At 43.5% G+C, this 25,045-nt stretch overlaps 1 protein-coding gene across 1 annotated transcript in view; it reads right to left on the reverse strand.

Moving 5' to 3' along the window:
* pepd (peptidase D) overlaps window positions 1-25,045 on the reverse strand; it is a 108,729-nt gene that overhangs the window by 32,560 nt on the left and 51,124 nt on the right. The window contains exons 7-9 of the mRNA XM_087995687.1: window positions 23,566-23,610; window positions 8,888-8,963; window positions 3,646-3,692 (exon numbers count right to left, since the gene is read on the reverse strand). Of these exons, the coding sequence (XP_087851813.1) occupies window positions 3,646-3,692; window positions 8,888-8,963; window positions 23,566-23,610 (168 nt within the window). The remainder of the gene's footprint in view (window positions 1-3,645; window positions 3,693-8,887; window positions 8,964-23,565; window positions 23,611-25,045) is intronic.

Below are 25,045 nucleotides of genomic sequence, written 5' to 3' on the forward strand. Positions count from 1 at the left end.
TTTAAATGTTTCTTTAGTCATCCTTCCCTGCCCTTCAGTCGTTTTACCCATGAGCATATTTTTCCAGGTTACAGTGGACAGTCTGTCTCTCATTAAAGTCAGCCTTACCCAAATCTAAAATTCTCACAGCTGATTCGTGCTTTGCATTTTCAAAAGCTACATTGATCTTGATCACGTGGAACTGAATGCTGGCCACAGCCAGACTTCAGGAGAGAAAACAATAAAAAAACAAACTGATCCAGTGTTCCTAATCATCTCCCTTATCAACCGCAGCATGAGGTGTTCATGCAAATGATCAACATTCAGGGCATTACTCCACAGCCAGATGTGCAGCACAAAGCCACAGTCACCCCATTAATGATGCAGCAACGGGCTCCAATCAGCAGCTTTTTCCAGGGAAGCGAGGGCGGGAGGTGGGGGGGGGTGGCGGTGTGTGATCGTGAATGAATGCATTTGTGCTGTTATTCTAACTGCTTTTAATTAGCACGTAACTCACTAGCAAACACGTCACGTCTATTGTCAACAAGTAGAACAAAGAAAAACCCAAGTATGCTAGGAAACTGGATATCAGAATTGAAAAGCAGCACTCTAATCAAAAACACACAACCCAAGAAATACTGATTTGGAGATGCCGGTGTTGGACTGGGGCGTACAAAGTTAAAAATCACACAACACCAGGTTGTAGTCCAACAGGTTTAATTGGAAGCACACTAGCTTTCGGAGTGACGCTCCTTCATCAGGTGATTGTGGAGGGCTCGATCGTAACACAGAATTTATAGCAACAATTTACAGTGTGATGTAACTGAAATTATACATTGAAGAATTGATTGTCTGTTAAGCCTTTCATCTGTTAGAATACAGTGATAGTTTCACTTCTTTCATGTGTAAATCACAAAACCTTTTTTTAAAAGTTGCATTCTCGGGTTAGCTGTTAACAATTGTGATAGCTAGACAATATGTTGAAGGTGTTCTCCCCCTGTGTTCTCTGCCTATGACCTGATGTTTAGATTGTTATCTCACATTTTAGATTAGAATCACAGTTTTACATAAATTCATGCAGTTTTTGAGCTCCGAGTTCTACATGAATGCATGCAGTTTTTGAGCAAAGTGCAATGTAACTCTGCAAGTACAAATTCATCCCACAAAATATATGTGTGCATGTGGGTCTTTGTCTGTGTGTTTCTGTCTGTCTGGGGTGGGGGTTGTGAGTGAGAGAAAGTGTGTGTGTGTGCATGTGTGTAGTGAGTGCAGAGTGTCTTAAGTCTGTGAGGGGGTGCATGTGAGCGTGTGGGAGTGTGTGTGGGTGTGCGCGCGCGTCTGTGTGTACCTGTGTCCGTGTGTGTGTGCATAGTGCAATGGTGATCACCTGTAGTGTGACATGAACCCAAGGTCGGTCCCGGTTGAGGCCCTCCCTATGGGTACCAAACTTAGCTATCAGCCTCTGCTCAGCCACTTTTCTCTGCTGCCTGTCCCGAAGTCCACCTTGGAGGATGGTCACCCGAAGATCTGAGGCTGAATGTCCTGGACCACTGAAGTGTTCCCCAACTGGGAGGGAACCTTCCTGTCTGTTGATTGTTGTGCGGTGCCCATTCATCCGTTGTCATAGCCTTTGCTCGGTTTCCCCAATGTACCATGCCTCCGGGCTTCCTTGCCTGCAACATACAAGATAGACAACGTTGGCTGAATCACATGAGTACCTGCCATGTACACGATGGGAGGAGTTCCCATGCATAATAGTGGTATCTATGTCCACAATCTGACACGTCTTGCAGCGTCCATACAGCCCTGTCACGGTAGACGCTACAAAACATGTCAGATTGTGGACATAGATACCACTATCACGCGTGGGAACTCCTCCCATCGTGTACATGGCAGGTACTCATGTGACTCAGCCAACGTTGTCTATCTTATACGTTGCAGGCAGGGATGCCCGGAGGCATGGTACATTGGGGAAACCGAGCAAAGGCTACGACAACGGATGAATGGGCACTGCACAACAATCAACAGACAGGAGGGTTCCCTCCCAGTTGGGGAACACTTCAGTGGTCCAGGACATTCAGCCTCGGACCTTCGGGTGACCATCCTCCAAGGTGGACTTCGGGACAGGCAGCAGAGAAATGTGGCTGAGCAGAGGCTGATAGCTAAGTTCGGTACCCATAGGGAGGGCCTCAACCGGGACCTTGGGTTCATGTCACATTACAGGTGATCACCATGGCACTAAACACACACACACACACACAGATATTCCTACACACCCACACACACTCTCACATACACACGGACACAAGTACACACAGACGCGCACACAGACACCCACACATACCCTTATAGACACACATACTCCCACACTCTCACATGCACCCCCTCACAGACTTAAGACACTCTGCACTCACCACACACATAACCCCCACCCCAGACAGACAGAGACACACACAGACATATATTTTGTGTGGTGAATTTGTACTTGCAGAGTTACATTGTACTTTGTTCAAAAACCACATACATTCATGTAGAACTCTGAGCTCAAAAACTGCATGAATTTATATAAAACTCTTATCTCACTTTTTAGATTAGAATCAATCTAAACATCAGGTCATAGACAGAGAACACAAGGGGCTAACACCTTCAACATATTGTCTAGCTATCACCATTGTTAACAGCTAACCCGAGAATGCAACCTTTTAAAAAAAACGGTTTTGTGATTTACACATGAAAGAATTGAAACTATCACTGTATTCTAACAGATGAAAGGCTTAACAGACAATCAAGTTTTCACAGTATAATTTCAGTTACATCACACTGTAAATATTTGCTATAAAGTCTGTGTTAGGATTGAACCCTCCACTATCACCTGATAAAGGAGCGTCGCTCAGAAAGCTAGTGTGCTTCCAATTAAACCTGTTGGACTATAACCTGGCGTTGTGAGATTTTTAACCAAGAAATACTGAACAGGGTTTCTGCTCAGTCCTTAACAAGATCACGAAAACAGCAATGAGGTACAGAGCCAGATCTACTGAAAAGGGTTGAATAATTAATAATGCTCAGACCGGTGGGAGGGGGAAACTCCTCTGCTTTTCCTAAATAGTGGTGGAGGACTTGTCATGTATAACTGAATAGATGGCCATTTCGTTTAATGTCACTTACAAATATGCCATCCTCTATCCGTGCAGCATTCCCTGCGTACAGTGGTGCAAGTGTTGGACTGGGTTGGAGTCATCTCACAATCTCTGGAATGATCCCACAACCTTTGAAGCCTACACTGTAGCCTGAATGGAGGGTAAACGGAGAGTCAAGCAGGGCAGGATGAGGGCAGGTTCAATATCAGTAATGGGGATCTCAATTTGCACAATATTTGTACCTAGAGCCTTTTTTCATCAACATATCTGACACATATAAATCAAAATCAAGACACAGGTAATGATTCCCACCAGTGAATTACCAATTGTAAACCAGTGGGAATATATAAATAAATCACTGTTGGACCTTCCCGGTGGCTGCTCTCTGGTTCATGCTGACAATATGAAACCACCTCATTTACCCATCCCCAGCAGCTTCTCCTTCCAACAGTATTCCCAAACCAGGTGTGCAAAAGAACAGAGGAAATATTTTAATATTCTCTGAAAATATCGCGTGAAATGCTCTGACCTTTCCAACTCGTATTCCTTCATCCCAATTCGCACAGCCTTCATTACCTGAAGTATTGAGAGAAAGTAAAACAGGTGTAAATCAGTACTTCTCGAAGGATTTCACAGCATTTCTATATCAAAACATACGACTTTAACAGGATTACTAGCTCCTCACTTTTTGTTTGCATGAGTGGTTAGAAGAAAGGTTTGCACACTGCTCCTGTCTATCACCAACACATCCCATGACTGAAAACATCAATAATCTTACTGTCAGAGTCAGCAGTGAGACCTTATCCCATTAAAGAACTCACTGCCTTTCATGTTCTTAGAAAGTCCCAAGTGCTTCAAGGTCAATGAATTAATTCACAGTACAGCCAGCGCAGCTTTTTCAGTGAAACTCATGTTTTCACAGAGCAATGAGAGGGAAGGTGTAGTATTGCCTGCGAGAGAGTGAATGTTAGACTGGAAACCAGGAGAGCAATGCCATTCTCCTCCACTCGTACTGTGGGATTGTTCATGCCCAGCAGAGCAGACAGGCAACACCACAGACTCCTCATCTGTCTGGTAACTAGATTCAGCAAGCTTGAAATCATATCCCGAGATCAGAAAGGTCTAGAACAATTGCCCCCAAAGGATGTGGACACTAGAACCATTAAGGAGAAAGAACCAGAGGGGAACTTTGTTTTTTTAACAGAGAGTGTTATTTAACGGCGTGTCTGAAAGGGCAGTTTCAACAGCAATTTCCAAAAGGAAACAATGAACACTCAAAATCTGCAGGGCTACGGGGAAAGCGCACAGAGAATACAACTAATTAGATTGCACTTTCAGGGATAGCTCAAGTACAGTGGGCCAAATGGCCTCCACATGTGCTGGACGTCATGATTCTAACTTGAAAAGTGCTCTTTTATCATGGCTGGATCTGAATACTGAACACAGCAACAAGAACAGGCCATTCAGCCAGCGCACACCACATTCAGTGGCTGATCTGTACCCCAATTCCAGTTACTCATTTCTGTCCATATTCCTGGACAGCTTTACTCAACAAAACTCTATTCATCCCAGAGTCAAACATTCCAACTGAGACACACAGACACACACACAGACCTGGAGGACAGGTACATACGTCCTGCAAAACATTTGCATCAAGTACAGAGCACTGCTAAGTTTCATGTCGGCTATCTCCGTTCAATCCTTGACAGTTCTGATGAATGATTTCTGCAGGAAACTATTACTCATCAGCTACAGACAGGTGGTGGCAACTTCAAGAAACCTCCCACAAGAGGGGAAAACAGTTTAATTTTGTAAAGGTGAAAAACATTTTATTCCCCGAGTGTACAATATTAATAATTTACGAGCTGTTTTTGAAGTTTCACTTGTGGTCATTTCAGAAAATAGCCCGAATTCTCTCAGGGACAGCAAGGTGTCAGTTTGATTTTGCAAGGTTTGTGCACAGCTCTCTTCACTGCACCTCTAAAACAAAGATGTTCACTCACTCACGTGGAATGATGCAATTAAAAATCAATAGGACAACAGCCCAGCAGTCCAGAGCAATCTACCTATTTCTTTCTTAAAAGGGTTTGTTGTCCTAAAAGCAGAGCAGCAGCTTGTGAACACACAAAGGACAGCAAATATTACTGTCACTTTCAAAGACTATAAAGGTAGAATAGAATAGCAATGCTGCTCTGACTCTCCTCTTCCCAAAATGTCTGTGAAATCACCATTTCTAGTTGTAAAGGAATCTAAAGCATAAACATAACATCAGCACAATAAAATCAAAGGAGGAATTGAAGGGACACTACCTCACCCAGAATGGTAAGAATGTAAAACTTTACTACAATTTGGAGTCGTGTTAAAACTAGTTTGGCCACAGTTGGGTTATTGTATTCAATCCTTGCATTTATGTTACACTTTTGAAGATTATGAAGATTTACTTACATGTGACCAGCGACAAAGGACTACAGTTAATGTGAAGAGTCTGGTGTTGGTCTCTTTTGAACAGAGAATGAGAAGGGGAGATTTAATAGGGGTGTTTGCAATCATCAAGCATTCAGCCAAGGTAAATAAAGAGAAACTATTTTCAATGGCTAAAGGTCAATAACCCTTTACCAAGGCTCTTCTGATAATACCTTCTAAACTCACGACCACCTCCATCCAAAAGGACAAGGGGCTCCTCCAAACCACTCACTGTCCTGATTTGGAAATATATCGCAGCTCTTTGACTGTTGCTGGGTTAAAAGCCTAGAACTCCTTCCCTTGGGGTGCTGGGAGTGTACCTAAACCAAAGCAATTCATGGAGGCAGCTGCAAAAGGGCATTAGGGATGGATGACAAATACTCACCCAGCCAGCACCGTCCACATCCCCTGCATGCATAAGAGGACAGACTAATGATTGGTAAAACAGCCAGAGATAACACGGGGAGAAATACATTTATGCAGCAATTGCCCAGGATTTGGAAAGGATTGCCTGAGAGGGTGATGGATACAGATTCTGTTACAGCTGTTAAAAGGGAATAGAATGAAAACTTGAAGGGGAACAGAAACACAGCAGAATGTACAGATTCACTGGGCTGGACAGCCTACTTCTGAGATTTTATGGAAATAATTACATTTAAAAAATTTAGAACATAGAAAAATACAGCGTAGTACAGGCCCTTTGGCCCTCGATGTTGCGCCGATCCAAGCCACCTAACCTACACTAGCCCACTATCCTCCATATACCTATCCAATGCCCACTTAAATGCCCATAAATAGGGAGAGTCCAACACTGCTACTGGCAGGGCATTCCATGAACTCACGACTCGCTGAGTAAAGAATCTACCCCTAACATCTGTCCTATACCTACCACCTCTTAATTTAAAGCTATGCCCCCTCGTAATAGCTGACTCCATATGTGGAAAAAGGTTCTCATGGTCAACCCTATCTAAACCCCTAATCATCTTGTACACCTCTATCAAGTCACCCCTAAACCTTCTTTTCTCCAATGAAAACAGCCCCAAGTGCCTCAGCCTTTCCTCATACGATCTTCCTACCATACCTGGCAACATCCTGGTAAACCTCCTCTGCACCCGTTCCAGTGCCTCCACATCCTTCCTATAGTATGGCAACCAAAACTGCACACAATACTCCAGATGCGGCCGCACCAGAGTCTTATACAACTGCAACATGACCTCAGGACTCCAGAACTCAATTCCTCTACCAATAAAAACCAGTACGCCATATGCCTCCTTCACCGCACTATTTACCTGGGTGGTAACTTTCAGAGATCTGTGTACATGGACACCAAGATCCCTCTGCTCATCCACACTACCAAGTATCCGACCATTAGCCCAATACCCCCATCAACTACTACCCTCTGTCTTCTTCCATCCAGCCAATTCCTAATCCAAACCTCCAACTCACCCTCAATGCCATACCTCCGTATTTTTTGCAGTAGCCTACCATGGGGAACCTTATCAAACGCCTTACTAAAATCCACATACACCACATCTACCGCTTTACCCTCGTCCACCTCCTTAGTCACCTTCTCAAAGAATTCAATAAAGTTTCTGAGGCACGACCTGCCCTTCACAAAACCATGCTGACTATCCTTGATCACATTATTCCTATCCAGATGTTCATAAATCCTATCCCTTACAATTCTCTCTAAGATTTTGACCACAACAGAAGTGAGACTCACCGGCCTATAGTTACTAGGGTTATCCCTACTCCCCTTCTTGAACAAGGGAACCACATTTGCTATCATCCAGTCTTCTGGCACTATTCCTGTAGACAATGAGGACATAAAAATCAAGGCCAATGGCTCTGCAATCTCCTCCCTTGCTTCCCAGAAAATCCTAGGATAAATGCCATCAGGCCCAGGGGACTTATCTATTTTCACCCTTTCCAGAATTTCCAACACCTCTTCCCTACATACCTCAAAGCCGTCCACTCTAATTAATTGTGACTCAGTATTCACATCGGCAATAATGTCCTGTTCCTGAGTGAATACTGACGAAAAGTATTCATTCAGTGTCTCCCCAATCTCTTCAGCCTCCACACGCAACTTCCCACTACTATCCTTGACTGGACCTATTCCTACCCTAGTCATTCTTTTATTCCTGACATACCTATAGAAAGTCTTAGGGTTTTCCCTAATCCTACCAACTAAAGACTTTTCATGTCTCCTCCTTGCTGCTCTTAGTTCTCTCTTCAGATCCTTCCTGGCTACCTTATAACTCTCAATCGCCCCAATTGAACCTTCACGCCTCATCTTTACATAGGCTGCCCTCTTCCCTTTAACAAGGGATTCCAATTCCTTATTAAACCACGGCTCCCTCACACGACCCTTTCCTCCCTGCCTGACAGGTACATACTTATCAAGGACACTCAACAGTTGCTCCTTGAACAAGCTCCACATATCAATTGCGCCCTTCCCTTGAAGCCTACTTTTCCAAGCCAGGAATCCTAAGTCGTGCCTCACTGCATTATAATTTCCCTGCCCTGCAGTGCACAGTTATCCCTCTCCATCACTAGAGTAAAAGTCACCGAATTGTGGTCACAATTTAAGAACACGAGGGAGAAAAGAACAGAATCATATGCTGAAAGGTGAGATGGGGTAGGCTTGAAAGAGACTGATATGGAGCAAACAGGCTGTTTGCAAACTGCAAAATCAATGTCACTGGAGTGTAATAAGCCACTCTCCAACTCCACCAAAGCTGGAATATTAAAGTGATGTCTGGAATAGCAACAATGAAACAAACAGATGCAATCTTAACATGATGCTGGGTTAAAAACAAACTCAGAATTGGGTAAGCACAGGATTTACCCCCTCAGCAGACTAAGATCAGAGTTTATGAAAACCAGCACCGCACCCAATCTGGCTAGTGTCTGGATCAGAGTTATACCACATTGCGTCTACAGCACAGAAACAAGCCATTCTACCTCAATGCTCTGTCTATAGTACTGCTGCTCCACATCAGTGACCTCTCAGCCCTCCCCCCAACCAACCACTCCTTCTACTGTTTGTTTATTTTGTGTTTCTGTCTTCCCCCTAACTCTGTCATCCACACTAGGCACAGCAAATGCTTTCAGCAGCATCTTCCACATTCTCAAGCTCTCCAGATGAAGCTTCCCCAAAATGTCACTTGGGTTTATTAATGTCCATTTTAAATGCAAACTCTATTTCGACCTTCAGACACGGCTTTCAGACAGGTTATAAGTGCTCAAGAAGCGGATACAGTTGACTAATCTAATTGAAAGGTTGGAGAATATTTAAGTGTTACCTCCTTGTGCGCATCGCTTGAGATGCGGTTAGTGTAACGCAGGAGTTCCAGTTCCATGTCTGTCTTTATCACTCGGCTTTTTTTTGCGGTGGGGGGGGGTGGGTGGTGGACAGAAAGGAGAAACAAATCAATTATCATTCTGAGCCACTACTTTACATCACAGTTCCTTTAGTATGCAGCAATAATCACCATATTCACAGTAAGACATTCTCAACAATATTACAGGGATAATGAACAGTGCAATATTTGGAAGATCAAAAGATCCGAGTTTCATCAGGCTCTTGTTTGACTGCCCTGAAGGACACAATGGAAATGGTGTTATTGATCAATCACAGTAATCAATGTTAATCAATAAGTCGATCATAAATTCTGACCTGGTGAAGCAGCCCTTAGCAGACAGACTGCAAACCATAGGCCTCACAAGTAACTCCCCAGCATGCAACACTCGTCACTCAGGTCTCAAACTACTCCCATTCTGTGTCAGTGGAATATTATTTTCTCAATGAAGGTCATCTAGTTTGTATTTGAATGAATCAATAACATTTGCTGTCACCATCACCCTATAGGAGTTTATTCCATGGGCATTCACACACAGGGACAATGTCGGTTTAAACGGTATTGAATTGAGCCTTGTTTAAACAGACCCCACCCTCTGATCCCACATTATCTGACAGCCATTGGGATATTTCCAAGTACAATGGTATCTGTTTTTCAACCAAAATACTTGATTGGGGCAATGTAAAGAGCGGTTTACTCTGTATCTAACCCCGTGCAGTCCCTGCCCTGGAAGTGCTTGATGGTTGGGGGGGGGGGGGGGGGAAACAGTGTAGAGTGAGCTTTACTCTGTCTCACTTGTGAGATGCAGTTTCAAAAATAATTCTGAATTCCAAACAAAAAGAGCTGAGATGAGAATTAAGGTATCAATTGTTGACACAGTTAATATGAGCTACTCAGTTGCCAGGGGAGAATCAGGATGGTTCAGACTGTGGCATTCCTGAGGAAAGTAGGACAACTGCAGGCGAAGAGTTTCAGAAGTTTTTTTTTATTAAATTTTTTAGACTGCCTTACTTAGCTTCATAGATATGCCATGACTTTGCTCATGTCAGCTACAGTGACATTTGAATGCATTAACCGATACTGCAATAACTAGTTCACGTCAGCTTCTCCCCGCACATACCAACATATTGTTCAATTTATTGTGACCTTTGTCATGCTGCGCTATCCCACTAACACTATGCTCACCACACAATCGTTCATCATAGACTGGTGTAACCAAATACGCTTTAATTTATATAACTATAAGCCCCTCATACTGGCTTATTTTATTCAGCTAAGAATTCCATTCCACCATCAGACACTTGATTGAGTTTTTTTTTGAAGAGGTGACAAAGATAATTGATTTAGGCAGAACTTTAGATGTTGCCTATATGGACTTCAAAGTGTTCAACAAGGTTCCACATGGTAGACTGCTGAGTAAGGTTAAATCACTTGGGATCCAGGGGAGCTAACCAATTGGAAACAAAATTAGCTTGAAAGTAGGAGGTGGAGGGTGCTGAAGAAGGATTGTTTATTGGACTGAGGCCTGTGATGACTAAGGATTGGTGCTGGGTCCACTGCTTTTCCTGATGAAGAGCTTATGCCCGAAACGTCAATTTTCCTGCTCCTTGGATGCTATCTGACCTGCTGTGCTTTTCCAGCACCACACTCTTGACTCTGACGTCCAGCATCTGCAGTGCTCACTTTCCACTGCTTTTTATCATTTGTATAAATTATCTGGATGTGAACTTTAAATAATGTTGATCTTGTTAATGTCGATCTTGCTTTGCACACCTCCTGCGTAGTGTAAGCTGTACACCTCTTTTTGTCTAAGTACGTTATGATCTGTGAGTCCTTGCTTATAATGATCTACCTGCACTGCTTGCAAACAAAGCTTAACAGTGTTTTTAGGTATACGTGGCTACAATATATCAAGTCAAGATGACACCAAAACAGGTGACGTAGTAGACATTGAAGAAAATTACCTCAGAGTACAACAGGACCTTGATCATATAGGTGATTGGACCAAAGAGTGGCAATTGGAGTTTGATTTATATAAATGAGAGTTGTTGCATTTTGGTAAGGCAAACCAGGACAGGACTTACACTGATAATGGTAGGAACCTAGGGAGTGTTATTGAACAGAGAGACCCAGGGGTGCACAGTTCCTTGAAAGTGGAGTCACAGGGAGACAGATTGGTGAAGGCAGCATTTGGTATGCTTGGTTTCAGTGGTCATAACATTGAGTATAGGAGTTGGGAGGTCACACTGTGGCTCTACAGGACATTGATGAGGCCACTTTTGGATTACTGCATTCAATTCTGGTTGTCCTTCAATAGGAAAGATGTAGTTAAATTTGAGAGGGTGCAGAAATGATTGACAAGGATGTTGCTAGGACTGGACGGTTTAAGCTTAGGGAGAGGCTAAATAGGCTGGGCTGTTTTCCCTGGAGCGTCTGAGGCTGAGAGTTTTATAAAGAGGTTTATAAAATCACGAGACATGGGTAGGTTAATAGTCAAGGCCTTGTTCCTAGGCTGGGGGAGTCCAAAACTAGAAGATATAGGTTTAAGGTGAGAGGGGAAAGATTTGGAAAAGGACCTGAGGGATAACCTTTTCACAGAGGGTGGTGAGAGTATGGAATGAGCTGCCAGAGGTAGAGGCAGCGGCTTGTACTGTCACAACATTTAAAAAACGTCTATGGGTACATGAATAGGAACGGTTTGGAGGGATATGGGCCAAGTGCTGAGAAATGGGAGTAGGCCAGATTGGGATGCCTGGTTGGCAGAGATGACTAACTTAAAACAGAGGGTTGTGGCAATAACCACAAGTGTCCATTGGTGCGCTCGAGAGTAGGAAATAAAATAATAGGATACTGCTGTATTTAGCTGTGGTGGGTTAAAGTGCACCAGTTACTACTAGTTTCATTTCAATTTTAATTTTATTTAATATAGTTTCTTTAAAAGACATTTGTGATTTTATTGAGGATCACAGCTGCTAGTCAAAACAACTTTATTATGTGTAAATTTCACTTGAAGTCAGAGTCAGAGATGTACAGCATGGAAACAGACCCTTCGGTCCAGCTTGTCCATGCCGACCAGATATCCCAACGCAATCTAGTCCCACCTGCCAACACCCGGCCCATATCCCTCCAAACCCTTCCTATTCATATACCCATCCAAATGCCTTTTAAATATTGCAATTGTACTAGCCTAAATTATTCCTGAATTTTCTTAAATAGTCAATTCTCTTTATATTTATAAATGATATTCTCATTGACTCTGATTTTATTCAACATTATCACTTTCAATTATAATGCCCTAGGATCATTAAAGTTAAGATATTACGTGTAAAGTTGTTCTTCATACACTCTGCTCACATTATCACACAAGGCCAGCTGAGAATGCTGGCACGGAGTAATGCCATTGGTCATTTTTGATCACTGACACACACTTACCTTTTGACAGATGTGATGTATCCCAAGAATAGAAATGAGTAAGCAAGACTCAAAATATTTGACTTAACCCCATCTGAAGGAGGTAATCAAACTGGGAAGAAACAGAAAACTGCTAGCCAGAAGTACAACAAGGAGGAAACAAAGAATCTTCAACTGGAAGTAGATCTGAGAGTCACTATGTCAAGGAATGAACATGCCTGTCAATGAAATGCAACCAGAGGCTTTTCACTAATATTCCCCATTCACCAGAACGGGTGCAGCTTCAACACCCCTCAGGAAGTTCAACACCACTCAGGAAGTTCAACACCACTCAGGAAGTTCAACACCACTCAGGAAGTTCAACACCACTCAGGAAGTTCAACACCACTCAGGAAGTTCAACACCACTCAGCATATTCAAACTTCACTAACACCCAGGCTGAGTCAGTGGTGCAGCAGTACGCACCATCTACAAGATGCACTCTGGCAACTCACCAAGACTCCTTTGAAATACAAGTGTATTACAGTCTAGAAGGACAAGTGTAGCCAACATATAGGAACACCCCCAACTAGACGTTCTCCTGCAGCCACTCACCACCCTGACTGGGAAATATATCACCATTCCTTCACTGTTGCTGGGTCAAATTCCTAGAATTCCTTCCTTAACAGTACAATGGACATATCTACACCCCAAGAAATGCAATAATTCATAAACGCAGCTCATGACCACCCTTGCCAGGGCTATCAAGGTGGGCAGTGATGCCCATATTTCACAGATCAAGAGAGTCTGTGAGGGGGGAATAGGCACTTATTAGGGCAAAGGTGCAGTTAGTGTGGTGGGTTGAAGTGTGTCTATTTTAGTGCTAGTATCAGGAATAAGGGTGTTGAGCTTAGAGCATGGATCAGTACTTGGAACAATGAAATTGTGGCCATTATAGAGATTTGGATATCGCAATGGCAGGTACGGTTGTTAGATGTTCCAGAGTTTTGATGTTTAAAAAAGGAACAGGGACGCAGGGCAGGTAAAAGAGGTGGGGAAGTGGCATTGTTAATCAGGTATAGGATCACAGCTGCAGAAAGAGAGATAATTGAGGAGAGTTTGTCTATAATACACAGGAGTGGAAACAAGGCCATTCGGCCCTTAGAGTTCAAGAATTTATCAATCTCTGCCTTGAAGACACCCAACGTCTCAGCCTCCACTGCGCTCCATGGCAATGAATTCCAAAGGTCCACCATTCTCTAGCTGAAGAAATGTCTCATTTCCCTTCTAAATTGACCGCCTCTAATTTTAAGGCCATGCCCATGGGTCCTAGTATCCCTGCCTAAGGGGAGCAACTTCCCAGCATCCACCCTTTCTAAGCCATGCATTACCTTGTAAGTTTCTACTAGATCTCCCCTCAACCTTCTAAACTCAAATGAATACAATCCCAGGATCCTCAGCCGTATTTTGTATATTAGGCCCATCATTCCAGGGATATTCTGAATCTCCGCTGGACACACTCCAGTGCCAGTATGTCCTTCCAGAGGTGTGGGGCCCAAAATTGGACACAGTATTCTAAATGGGGCCTAACTAGAGCTTTGTAGAGTCTCAAGCACATCGCTGCTTTTATATCCCAACCCTCGAGATAAATGACAAAGTTACATTCGCTTTCTTAATCTCAGGCTCAACCTGCAAATCAATCTTTAGAGAATCCTGGACTAGTACTCCGAGATTTGGCTTTGTACTTTGGCTTCATGAATTTTCTCACCGTTTAGAAAATAGTCCAAGCCTGTATTCATTTTTCCAAAGTGCAAGACCTTGCATTTGCTGACGTTGAATTCCATCAGCCATTTCCTGGACCACTCTCCTAAACTCTCCAAATCTTTCTGAAGCCTCCCCACTTCCTCAGTACTACCTGCCTGTCCACCTAACTTTGTATCATCGGCGAACTTTGCCAGATTGCCCCCAGTCCCTTCATCCAGATCATTAGTATATAACGTGAACAACTGCGGCCCCAACACTGAACCCTGTGGGACACCGCTTGTCACCAGCTGTCATTCTGAAAAAGAACCTTTTATCCTAACTCTCTGCCTTCTGTCAGACAGCCAATCCTCAATCCATGCAAGTAGCTCACCTCAAACACCATGGGCCCTGCCCTTACTCAGCAGCCTCCTGTGAGTCACCTTATCAAAGGCCTTTTGGAAGTCTAGATAGATGACATCCACTGGATTTCCCTGGTCTAACCTACTTGTCACCTCTTCAAAGAATTCCAACAGGTTTGTCAGGCACGACCTCCCCTTACTAAATCCATGCTGACTTGTTCTAATCCAACCCTGCACTTCCAAGAATTTAGAAACCTCATCCTTAACGATGGATTCTAGAATTTTACCTACAACCGAGGTTAGGCTAATCGGCATATAATTTTGTCTTGATCCTTTCTTGAAGGGGGTTACAACAGCGGTTTCCCAATCATCTAGGACTTTCCCTGGCTCCAGTGACTTTTGAAAGATCACAACCTACATCTCAGTTATTTCCTCAGCCACCTCCCTCAGAACTCTAGGATGTAGCTCATCGGGGCCAGGAGATTTATCGATTTTTAAACCTTTCAGCTTTACTAGCACTTTCTCCTTTGTAATAGCTACCACACTAAACTCTGCCTGCTAAGCCTCCTTAATTGTCACTATAGGGTGGAAGTCTGAAACAGGACAGAAGCAGTCACTTTATTGGCAGTTTCGTACAGATCCCACCTTTTGCGTAGGTGCATCTCCACCACCTACAAACGGACCCTACCACCAGAGATATATTTCCCTTCCCTCCCCTATCCACTTCCAGTAAAGATCATTCCCTCCGCGATTTCCTCATCACCTGTCCATCTTCCTTCCCACCTATCCATTCCACATTCCTCTCTGACCTATCACCATTACCCCCACTTCCATCCACCTTCGCCCCAGCCCCACCTCTCCCAATTATATTCCTGATGAACGGCTTTTGCCCAAAAGTTGATTCTCCTGCTCCTTGGATGCTGCCTGATCTGCTGTGTTTTTCCAGCTCTGATCTCCAGCATCTGCAGTGCTCACTTTCGCCTATGATTTATAATTAGCTTCAGTGAGCCAACGCTAAGGAAGGTAGTCGACCGGTGGTAGAAAAGCTGCTTTATATCATTGCCTTGACATTCCTGATGGACCTGTTGTTGAATAGCCGATATATACTGTCTCAGTCAATGCATAAAATATAAGTACCAGAACCCATGAAAACATAACTCAGCAAGAAACTGACTCTTAATAATGTGGTCAGTGAAACTCTGGGTGACAGACACTCAAGTAAGAATCAAAGAGATCTCATTGCAAAAGGTGCAAACCAAACATTATCAATTGTCTGATATTTCACTGTCTGCCTCATTCTCCTGCAATGACAGTCCCTCACTCCTCTCATGTTATTAGATATGAGTTAGCTCTTGAGGCTGCAATACCAGGTTGCATTACATGTGGCCAGAAACAATCTCAGCTAAGCAGGTCCCAATATTAAAGCACTTTCATTTTGATTCAATTTCTTTCCTTCCAATCCCAAGCTCTATTGAAAGCTTGAAATATCCCAGAATCAATGCAGCCAAGATGAAATTTCATATCCAAGGTGCACCGAAATTAGATTCTGTTTGATGAGAGTAAAGTGATGCCAGAATAAAGATAAGAGAGCTAAAAAGAACATAGTTGGAAATCTAAAACAAACCAAATATTGGAAAGAGAGAGCAGGTCATTGATTTAAAATTCTCCCTGAAAGCAAGAAATGTGTTTTTGAGAAATTAGTCTACACAGCTGTTATAGCATGGAACATTTTGCCTCTGGAAATGGTTCAGACAGGGAGCATCGTATCTTTTAAGAAAAGAATAGATAAAAAATTTGCAGCATAGCAATGTACAGTGGTACAGGTAGAGCCAGGGCAGCACTAGATGGAATTTGAATCAAGAATTTGCTACTACTAAAAGGATATGCCAAATGGTCTCTATTTGCTGTGTCAATTTTGGGTATAGACTCCTAATATAATCCAGACATGTCCTAAAGACGGGCCAAAACATTTTTTAAAATTTATTCATTCTGTGGGATGTGGGCATTGCTGGCTGGCCAGCCAGCCAGTATTTATTGCCCATGAGAAGCTGGTGGTGAGAGGCATATATTTAAGGAGAGGGGGGAAAAACGATTTAAAAAGGGACCTAAGGGGCAATCTTTTCACACAGAGGGTGGTTCATATGTGAATGACCTGCCAGAGGAAGTGGTAGATGTAGGTACAGTTACAACATTGAAAAGACATTTGAATAAGTACACAGTAGGAAAGGTTTAGAGGAATATGGACCAAACACAGGTATGTGGGACTAGTTAGTTTGGGAAGCCTGGCTGGCATAGACGAGTTGGACCAAAGGGTCTGTTTCTGAGCTGTATGCCTTTAGGTTTTCCCTTTCAGAGTCTAACAAATGCCACAATGCAGTTTGGGGGCGTGGCGATAGGAGATTCTCAGCTCAGCTTGAATAGCTGGTGGTGTTACCAGGTAACTCAGTTCTGTATTCTGTGTTTGTTCACCAGTCCATTGAAAATCACTGAAATATTCTTGGTCACCAGTCCCAGGTTTCACAAAACAATATTTTAGTGCCAGTTTCCAAACAATTAATTCTCCAATCTGCAGCCTCAAACCGATCCAGCAACTCAATACTGGACATCCATGAGGCGCTGTGGGCCATCTACAGCAGCAGAATTGTACTCCAGCACAATCTGTAACATCATGGCTTGGCATATCCCCCACTCAACCATTACCATCAAGCCAGGGGGTCAACCCTGTTTCATTGCAGAGTGCAGGAGAGCATCAGGCATACCTGAAGGTGAAGCTACCAAATAGGACTACTTGCCAAACAGCATAAGCAGCAAGTGACAGACAGAGCTAAGCGATCCCAAACCAACTTATCAGATCTAAGCTCTTCAGTCCTGCCACATCCAGTCGTGAATGGTGGTGGATAATTAAACAACTCAGTGGAGGAGAAGGCTTCACAAATAACCCCATCCTCGATGAGGGTAGAGCCCAGCACATCAGCACAAAAGATAAGATTGAAGCTTTTGCAACAATCTTCAGCCAGAAGCGCTGAGTGGATGATCCCTCTCAGCCTCTTCTGGTAGCTCCCCAGCATCATGGGAGCAAAAGTGAGGACAGCATATGCTGCAGATCAGAGTCTAGATTAGAGTGGTGCTGGAAAAGCACAGCAGGTCAGGCAGCATTCGAGGAGCAGGAAAATCGATGTTTCGGGCAAAAGCCCTTCATCAGGAATGCTGATACCTGATGAAGGGCTTTTGCCTGCAACGTCAATTTTCCTGCTCCTCGGATGCTGCCTGACCTGCTGTGCTTTTCCAGCACAACTCTAAACTAGCCCCAGCATCATGGATTCCAGTCTACAGTAAACAGCATTGACAAGACAAGCAAAGAGGAGATTGGAATGAGATGAGGTTGGTGAATAAAATTACTGGGAATGGCCAGGCCAGTGCAATAAGAACGGAGGGCAAGATCAGATCGCAGGACTATTTTACTCATGATTTCAAACGTGCTGTGCAAGTCAATGAGATCAGGTGAACAATGGTAGACTACCTGCACTCCACATTCCAGTTCTAACCTCATACACATCAATTCCTTTAAGTGCATGAAAATCTATCGATCACAGCCTTGAACCTATTCAGTGACTGAGCAATCACTGGGTGTGCAATGGGAACTGTTCACAACCCTTTGTGATTGTGCCCAAACAATCTGTAAGTGCAGTGTATGTCAAAGCGCACAAAAGAGAAATTCTCTGAAAAGTGGCAAACCGTTATTGTTTAACAGATTCCAGCGCCTCTAATTGAGCATTTCTGCCATCTCCATGCAGTTCAAATGAACAAAATCCATCCTGTCAGATTAATTCAATTAATGACGTCAAAGAGCCAATGTGAGTCAGCACTGGGCATTACACCAGACACACTCACTTTTCAATTGCTATCTATTGTATTTTCACAGCACTTAGCACCATACCTCACTATGATAAATCTCCTCTCTGACTATATTGTGGCAGCTCCTCATGAAATATGTATGAATGTTTCATAGTAAATACAGTTTAAACTTTTCCCCCAATTGAAATCATTTTTCAACTTGCAAGCTGCACAGATGTTATTAACTCATCCAGGCCCAGAATCAGCACTAGACTGAAACTATCAGATAAACCTGACAAACCCACTTGCACTCTGACAGACATATCCTTTAGGCGAAAGTGAGGACTGCAGATGCTGGAGATTAGAGTCAAGATTAGAGTGTTGCTAGACATGCACAGCAGGTCAGACAGCATCCCAGGAGCAGGGAAAAAAAAAAATCAACATTTCAGGTAGGAACCCTTCCTGATGAAGGGCTCCTGCCTGAAACGTCAATTTTCCTGTTCCTCGGATGTTGCCTGACCTGCTGTGCTTTTCCAGCAACACTCTAATCCAGACAGATCAGTTGTTAAGTGGTGCAGAATCTTTGCTCTTTCAATCCTCCAAGCTCACTTTTTTTGTAACACATTAGAGCATGGGAGGCAGAGTGTCATGGCTGCAGAAGGGGTAGTGCCGAAATCATTGAAGGCAAATAGGCAGCAGGGAGTGCCACTGTGAATCATTTGGTGGAGGAGCTGTGTGCTGAGAGAGAAGTCAAGCTGGCTTTCCAAGACTCCCATAGCAGTGGGAAGTGACCACCCCAACAAAAACCTTGCTGTTCAGAAGCAACATCAGCAAATGTCCATAAGCAAGGAGCCTACAAGTGACAAATGGGAGAGGGTGGGGAACAGAACAGAGCGCACTTATTTTTACTCAGTCATGGGCTATGGGCATCATTGGCTGGGCAATGATTTATTGCTCACCCCTAGTTGCCTCTTGAGAAGGTGGAGGTGAGCTGCCTTCTTAAACTGCTGCAGTTCAATGTGCTCTGGGTAGAGCCACAATGCCCTCAGGGAGGGAATTTTAACCCTGCAACAGTGAAGGAACAGTGATCAACTTCCAAGTCCGGATGGTGAGTAGCTTGGAGGGTGAAATTGCAGAGGGAAGTGTTCCCATGTATCTGCAGCCCTTGTCCTTCTAGATGGAAGTGGTCATGGGTTTGGAAGATGCTGTCTGAGGATGTCTGGTGAATTTCTGCAGTGCATTTTGTAGATAGTACACACTGCTGCTACTGAGCTTCAGTGGTGGAGGGAGGGGATGCTTGTGGATGGGGTGCCAATCAAGTAGCTGTTCTGTCCTGGATATCATCAAGCTTTTGGTGTGTTGTTGGCAAGTGGGGAGCATTCTATCACATTCCTGCCTTGTAGATGGTGGGCTGTTTCTGGGGAAAGTGAGGACTTTCTGTGGAGTCAGGAGGCGAGGTGCTTGCTGCAGTACTCCCAGCCTATCACCTGCTCTTATATGTTGAATTTCTAGTCAATGGTAACCCAGGATATTGTTTCAGTGCTGGTAATGACACTAAATGTCAAGGGGCAAAGGTTAGATTATCCATTATTGGTGATGGTCATTGCCTGTCATTTGTATGGCATGAATACTCCTTGCCACTTGTAAGACCAACCTAGATATTGCTCAGGTCCTACTGCATTTCAACATGAACTGCTTCAGTATCTGAAGAGTCACAAATGGTGCTAAACATTGTGCAATCATCAGCAAACATCCCCACTTCTGACTTTATGATGGAGAGAAGGTCATTGATGAAGCAGCTGAAGATGTGTGTGTGTGTGTGTGTTGGATCCTACCCAATGATGTCCTGGAGGTGAGATGGCTGACTTGGGGAACCAAAACCATCTTTTTTATGATTCCAACCAGCAGAGAGATTCTTCCCTCCTGCCCCACCCAGTTTTGCTCGGGCTCCTTGATGCCACACAGTTGAATGCAGCCTTGACGTCAAGGGCTGTCCCTCTCCTCTCCCCTCCCCTTCCCTCTGGAATTCAGCTCTTTTGTCCATGTTTGACCCAAGGCTGGAATGAGGTCAGGAGCTGAGTGGCCCTGGGGGAACCCAAACTGGGCATCACTGAGCAGGTGCTGCTTGATAGCACTGCTGATGACACCTTCCATCACTGTACCCATGATCGAGAGCAGACTGATGGGGCAGTAACTGACTGGGTTGGATCTGTCCTGCTTTTTATATACAGGACATACCTGGACAATTTTCCACATTGCCAAATAGACTCCAGTGTTCTGTTTTATTTATTCATGGGAAGAGGGCATTGCTAGCTAGATCAACATTTATTGCCCAACCCAGAGGGTAGTTATGAGTCAACCACATTTCTGTGGGTCTGGAGTCACATGTAGGCCAAACTAAGTAAGGATGACAGTTTCCTTCCCCTTTTTCCATCAGCCGAATAGAAATTCATGGTAATCTTTCAACTCAATTCCAGATATTTGTTGAATTCAAATTGGACCATCTGCCATGGCAGGATTTGAACCACAGTCCCTGGAATATTACCTGGGTCTCTGCATTATCAGGCCAGCAATAACACCATTAGGCCATCGCTATCCCTAGTCACAGCTGTTCTGGAACACCTTGGATAGGGGAGCACAAATCTTCAGTGCTATTTCCAAATGTTATCAAGGCCCATAGCCTTTCCAGTATCCAGTGCTTTCTAGCTGTCACATGGTGTAAATCAAATTGACTACTGACTGGTATCCATAATGCTGTGGACCACTGAGAAGGCAGAGATGGATCATCCACTCAGCACTTCTGTTGAAGATTGATGGTAATATTTCAGCCTTATCTTTTGCACTGCTGTGCTGGGCTCTTCCACCATTAAGGATGGGGGTACTTGTGGAACCTTCTCCTCCACCATTCACAACTGGATGTGGGGCAGGACCGCACAGCTTAGATCTGATGCACTGGTTGTGGAATCATTTAGCTCTATCACTTGCTGCTTATGCCATGTGGCACATAAGTATTCGTATTTGGAAGTTTTACCAGGGTGACAACTCGAGTGCTACTCCTGGCATGCTGTCTCCATCTTGATCTTGTGGTTTGATGGTCATGGTAGAGTGGGGGCTATGTCAGGCTGTGGAAGTGGTATTAAATATAGAGGAGAGATGAACATTGGAGGGGAGGTGATGACCAGGCGTGTACTGGCTGCTTGAATAAACAATCCATTTATTTCCACGCTCTGTTTAACCCCTGTAATTGTTTTCCTATTCCAAGTATCAGTTCAATTTTATGAAGCTATTGAATCTACCCTTTCAATTAGCAACAAGTCACTGCAAAAATTTCTCATCACTCTCTGGTTTGTTTTGGTTGCACCAGAGCCATGGAAAAATATTAAACAAAATGACACCGAGTTCAATGGCGTGTTCGTGGCAAAATTAGAATGACCAACTTCAGGAAAATTATAGTTGTAGCAAAATTGAAGATTGGGAACACAGAATCTGAAAAATAAAAACCATTTGTGGGTTTGATGAATAGTAAAATCCCACATCCAAAAATCCACCAAACAAAGGACCTTTTTTGCACTTTTAATGACGTGGCCTATTTATTTTTATTTTCAAATTGTCAAACTGCAGCATTAGTATTTCAGCTCCTGTTTTCTGGAGTTCAGGTGCAGACCAGTCATATAACCAGTACAAGGTAAAGGTCAACTAGGCATTGTCCCACTAGACCAGAGGGCTGCTCTCCTGGGAGAGAGCATGAGGGAGCACGAGATAAGTGCTGGTGGTCTAACCCGAGGGTCACCAAGCCTCAGGCGAGGGGAAGAGGTAGAGGAGAGAAGTACTTCATGGGAATCTCAGCCAGTGTGGGAACTCAACTCAGTGTTGACATCACTCTGAACCAGAAACTGGCTGTCCAGCCAACTGAGCTAACCGACCCATAATAATCAGTACAGCACAGTAATCAAAAGATAGACTCAATAAAAACAGGAGCATCATCCAATCCTGGTCTTTTGATCACCTCCATTTGAGTGTGACGTGGAACAGAGTGCTAGCAGTTTGGTGAGGAATGCAGCTCTCAATCTCTTTCTAATTTTATTTATATTCCACATTTAAGATTCAACTGCAAATTACTATTTAATAGAGGTAAAGCTGTAAGTAAAGATAAAGGTGGATAGAGGATTGGTTAGCTTAGTTGGCTGGACGGCTGGTTTGTGATGCAAGGTGATGCCAACAGTACGGGTTCGATTCCTGCTCTGGCTGAGGTTATCATGACAGACTCTCCTCCTCAACCTCTCCCCTCACCTGAGGCGAGATGAACCTTGGGTTAAACCACCACCAGTCATCTCTCTCTAATGAGAAAGCAGCCCTGGTAAATCTCACCTGGATTTAAGCCAATATATAAAAGATCACGACTTAAGAGCGGTTATTGGGGCAGGTGAGAATGTGGGATTCAAAGTCAAAGTCAATCAGATTATTGGTGATCACATTGTTGGTCAGAGCGGACCCAAGGGGCAGAATGGGCTGCTGCTGCCCCTAAAGATACATTATGCCATTTCTATCATTCAACCAATGGCAGCTCTGGCTTCAGTTGCCTAGAAACTCCTCCTAAGTTTCTTTACTGATCTCTCTTCCTTGGAGATGATGCTTAAAAGTAATTTATTTGATCAGACCTGACCTAATCAAGTTACACAGATTTTATTTGACAATGCTCCAGTGACATTCCTTGAAATGTTTAATCTTGAAGATACTATGTAAATACAGATTGTTGCAACTTGAAACAAAGGGGATTGATACAGCTGAAGAAATTGAATAAGAGTTGTGCAGTTTCAACTAGTTATGGATTTAATAGGGATAAGCCATTTCAGTTCGTGTGTCAGTAAAATATCAGAACTGAAAGATCACAGGTGTGCAGAAATAAGATAGGGAGTTGAGGACAGCTAGGGGACACAATAAGATAATGTAGACATTGGGTAAATACACACAATGTCTATTGTATGTATTGTGGGAACTGAGCAAACTAACACCAGGGCATCTAGCCAACATAGTGCCAACTGATCAGATTAAGATTTTTATAAGTGACCCATTGTGTATAAAAACTGCAAACACTTTGGATTTGGAGTTTAGTCTTAGATTAATAAGGCAGACTCTCCTTGCATTCACTCAAAATTATCAGAACCTGTTCCAGGGTCTCCTGCTAGTTTATCAAGTTGAACAAAAAAAAGCACAAAATGATTCATGGCATTTGTTTGACCTGCACAGTTTGCACAGGTCATAGGGTTTTACATATGATTTTGATCAAGTACTCACCATTCCATGATCACAGGGTGAAGTAAAGCATTGTTCACATTAAACCTGCAAACAAGAGAGTTTATTTTAGTCAGGTTTCCTCTGAAATCTGCAATACATTGTCTCCTGGCTCCTTCAACTCTCTCATCTGCCATTTATTCTCATTGTTTAATGTAGAGCAAAGTAAGCACAATGAACTTGGTCAATACCTGTAGACCGGTTACCACATCGCATCTGCATAAGCGATAGTGAGCTAATTCATTGAATACTGACCAGTTAAACAGAGTATGACCAAGTTAATAAAGAGGACCAACCAAATGCACATACCGCTCCATGACAAGCAATTACCTTTCCAAACCCTCTGCACCCACCGCCCACCCCCTGTCCCATCTGAGCAATCCCCCTCATCACCTCCATAAATCTTGCAAACCATGACAGCTGCCCCTTCTCACCCCACTGGCCCTTTGTTAGAGACAGGGTTTCCTTCAAATTAACAACCACATTTGGTACAAATAAAACTCAAAGCAGGATTACACATGCCTGATTGGTCGAGGAGTGGAGACACTATGGAACCTGGGACTATTCATCTTTGAGCAGAGAAGGTAAAATCGGGAGGTTTAATAGAGGTGGTTAGAATTATGAAGGATCTTGACAGCATGTTTAAAAAAAAAGGAGAAACTGCTTCCAGTGCCAGAAGGACATCAGGAGTCAGGTTTATGATCTTTGGAAAAAAGCCAAAAGGAGGGAAACTGAATTTATTTCTTTATTCTGTGAGAAACTGCTGCCTGAAAGGGCAGTGGAAGCAGATTTATTTTTGACGCTCAAAAGGGGAAAGCTTGGGGAGTGGGAGTAATCACAATTCATTCAAAGAGTTGGCAGAGACACAATTAGCCAAACAGAATCAAATAGTTTCAGCATGGGGATAAGGTCTTTCAATTATGTTATTGTTCACTCAATGAGTTACGGAATTTGTCCAGCATGCCTGCACTTTCCCAACTGCATTGCAAATGTTTCTTCTGCTGTAAGCAACAACGGACCCTGCCTCCGCCACACTTAGGGAGTACCTTCCAGATTTGGAACCACTCACTGTGTGAAAAACATTGGTCAATTGTTCCGGAGTTTCCTTCTGTACAAGATTCAAAAAGAGTAGTTATGAGGTGGTGCCGGGGACTGGGCGGATTGGAATGACGCCTATGGGACAGAAGCAGAATAGCCTATCCTTTGAATGTTTCCAAGAAATCAGGAAGCTCAATGCCAGATTTATTGGATTGGACAATGAAGAGCAAGTGACTCTCATGTCTCTCATCCTGGGTCTGGGAGGATTCTGTTCAAAGGGTCAGTGAGGATTTGATAATCTGAATGGCCTCGTCCCGCACTGTAAAGATTTTCTGATGATATGATGATTTAGTAATTACCATTGGTTGATGGATAATGAAGGTGATGGCTGGGAAGTATTATCTTACATAGATTAACAGAGGTATCGACATTAGTCTAAAAACCC

The sequence above is a fragment of the Chiloscyllium plagiosum genome, unplaced genomic scaffold, assembly GCF_037043375.1.
Source record: "Chiloscyllium plagiosum isolate Xiang-an unplaced genomic scaffold, Cpla_swu_hap1 HiC_scaffold_17, whole genome shotgun sequence".
Classification (NCBI taxonomy): Eukaryota; Metazoa; Chordata; class Chondrichthyes; order Orectolobiformes; family Hemiscylliidae; genus Chiloscyllium; species Chiloscyllium plagiosum.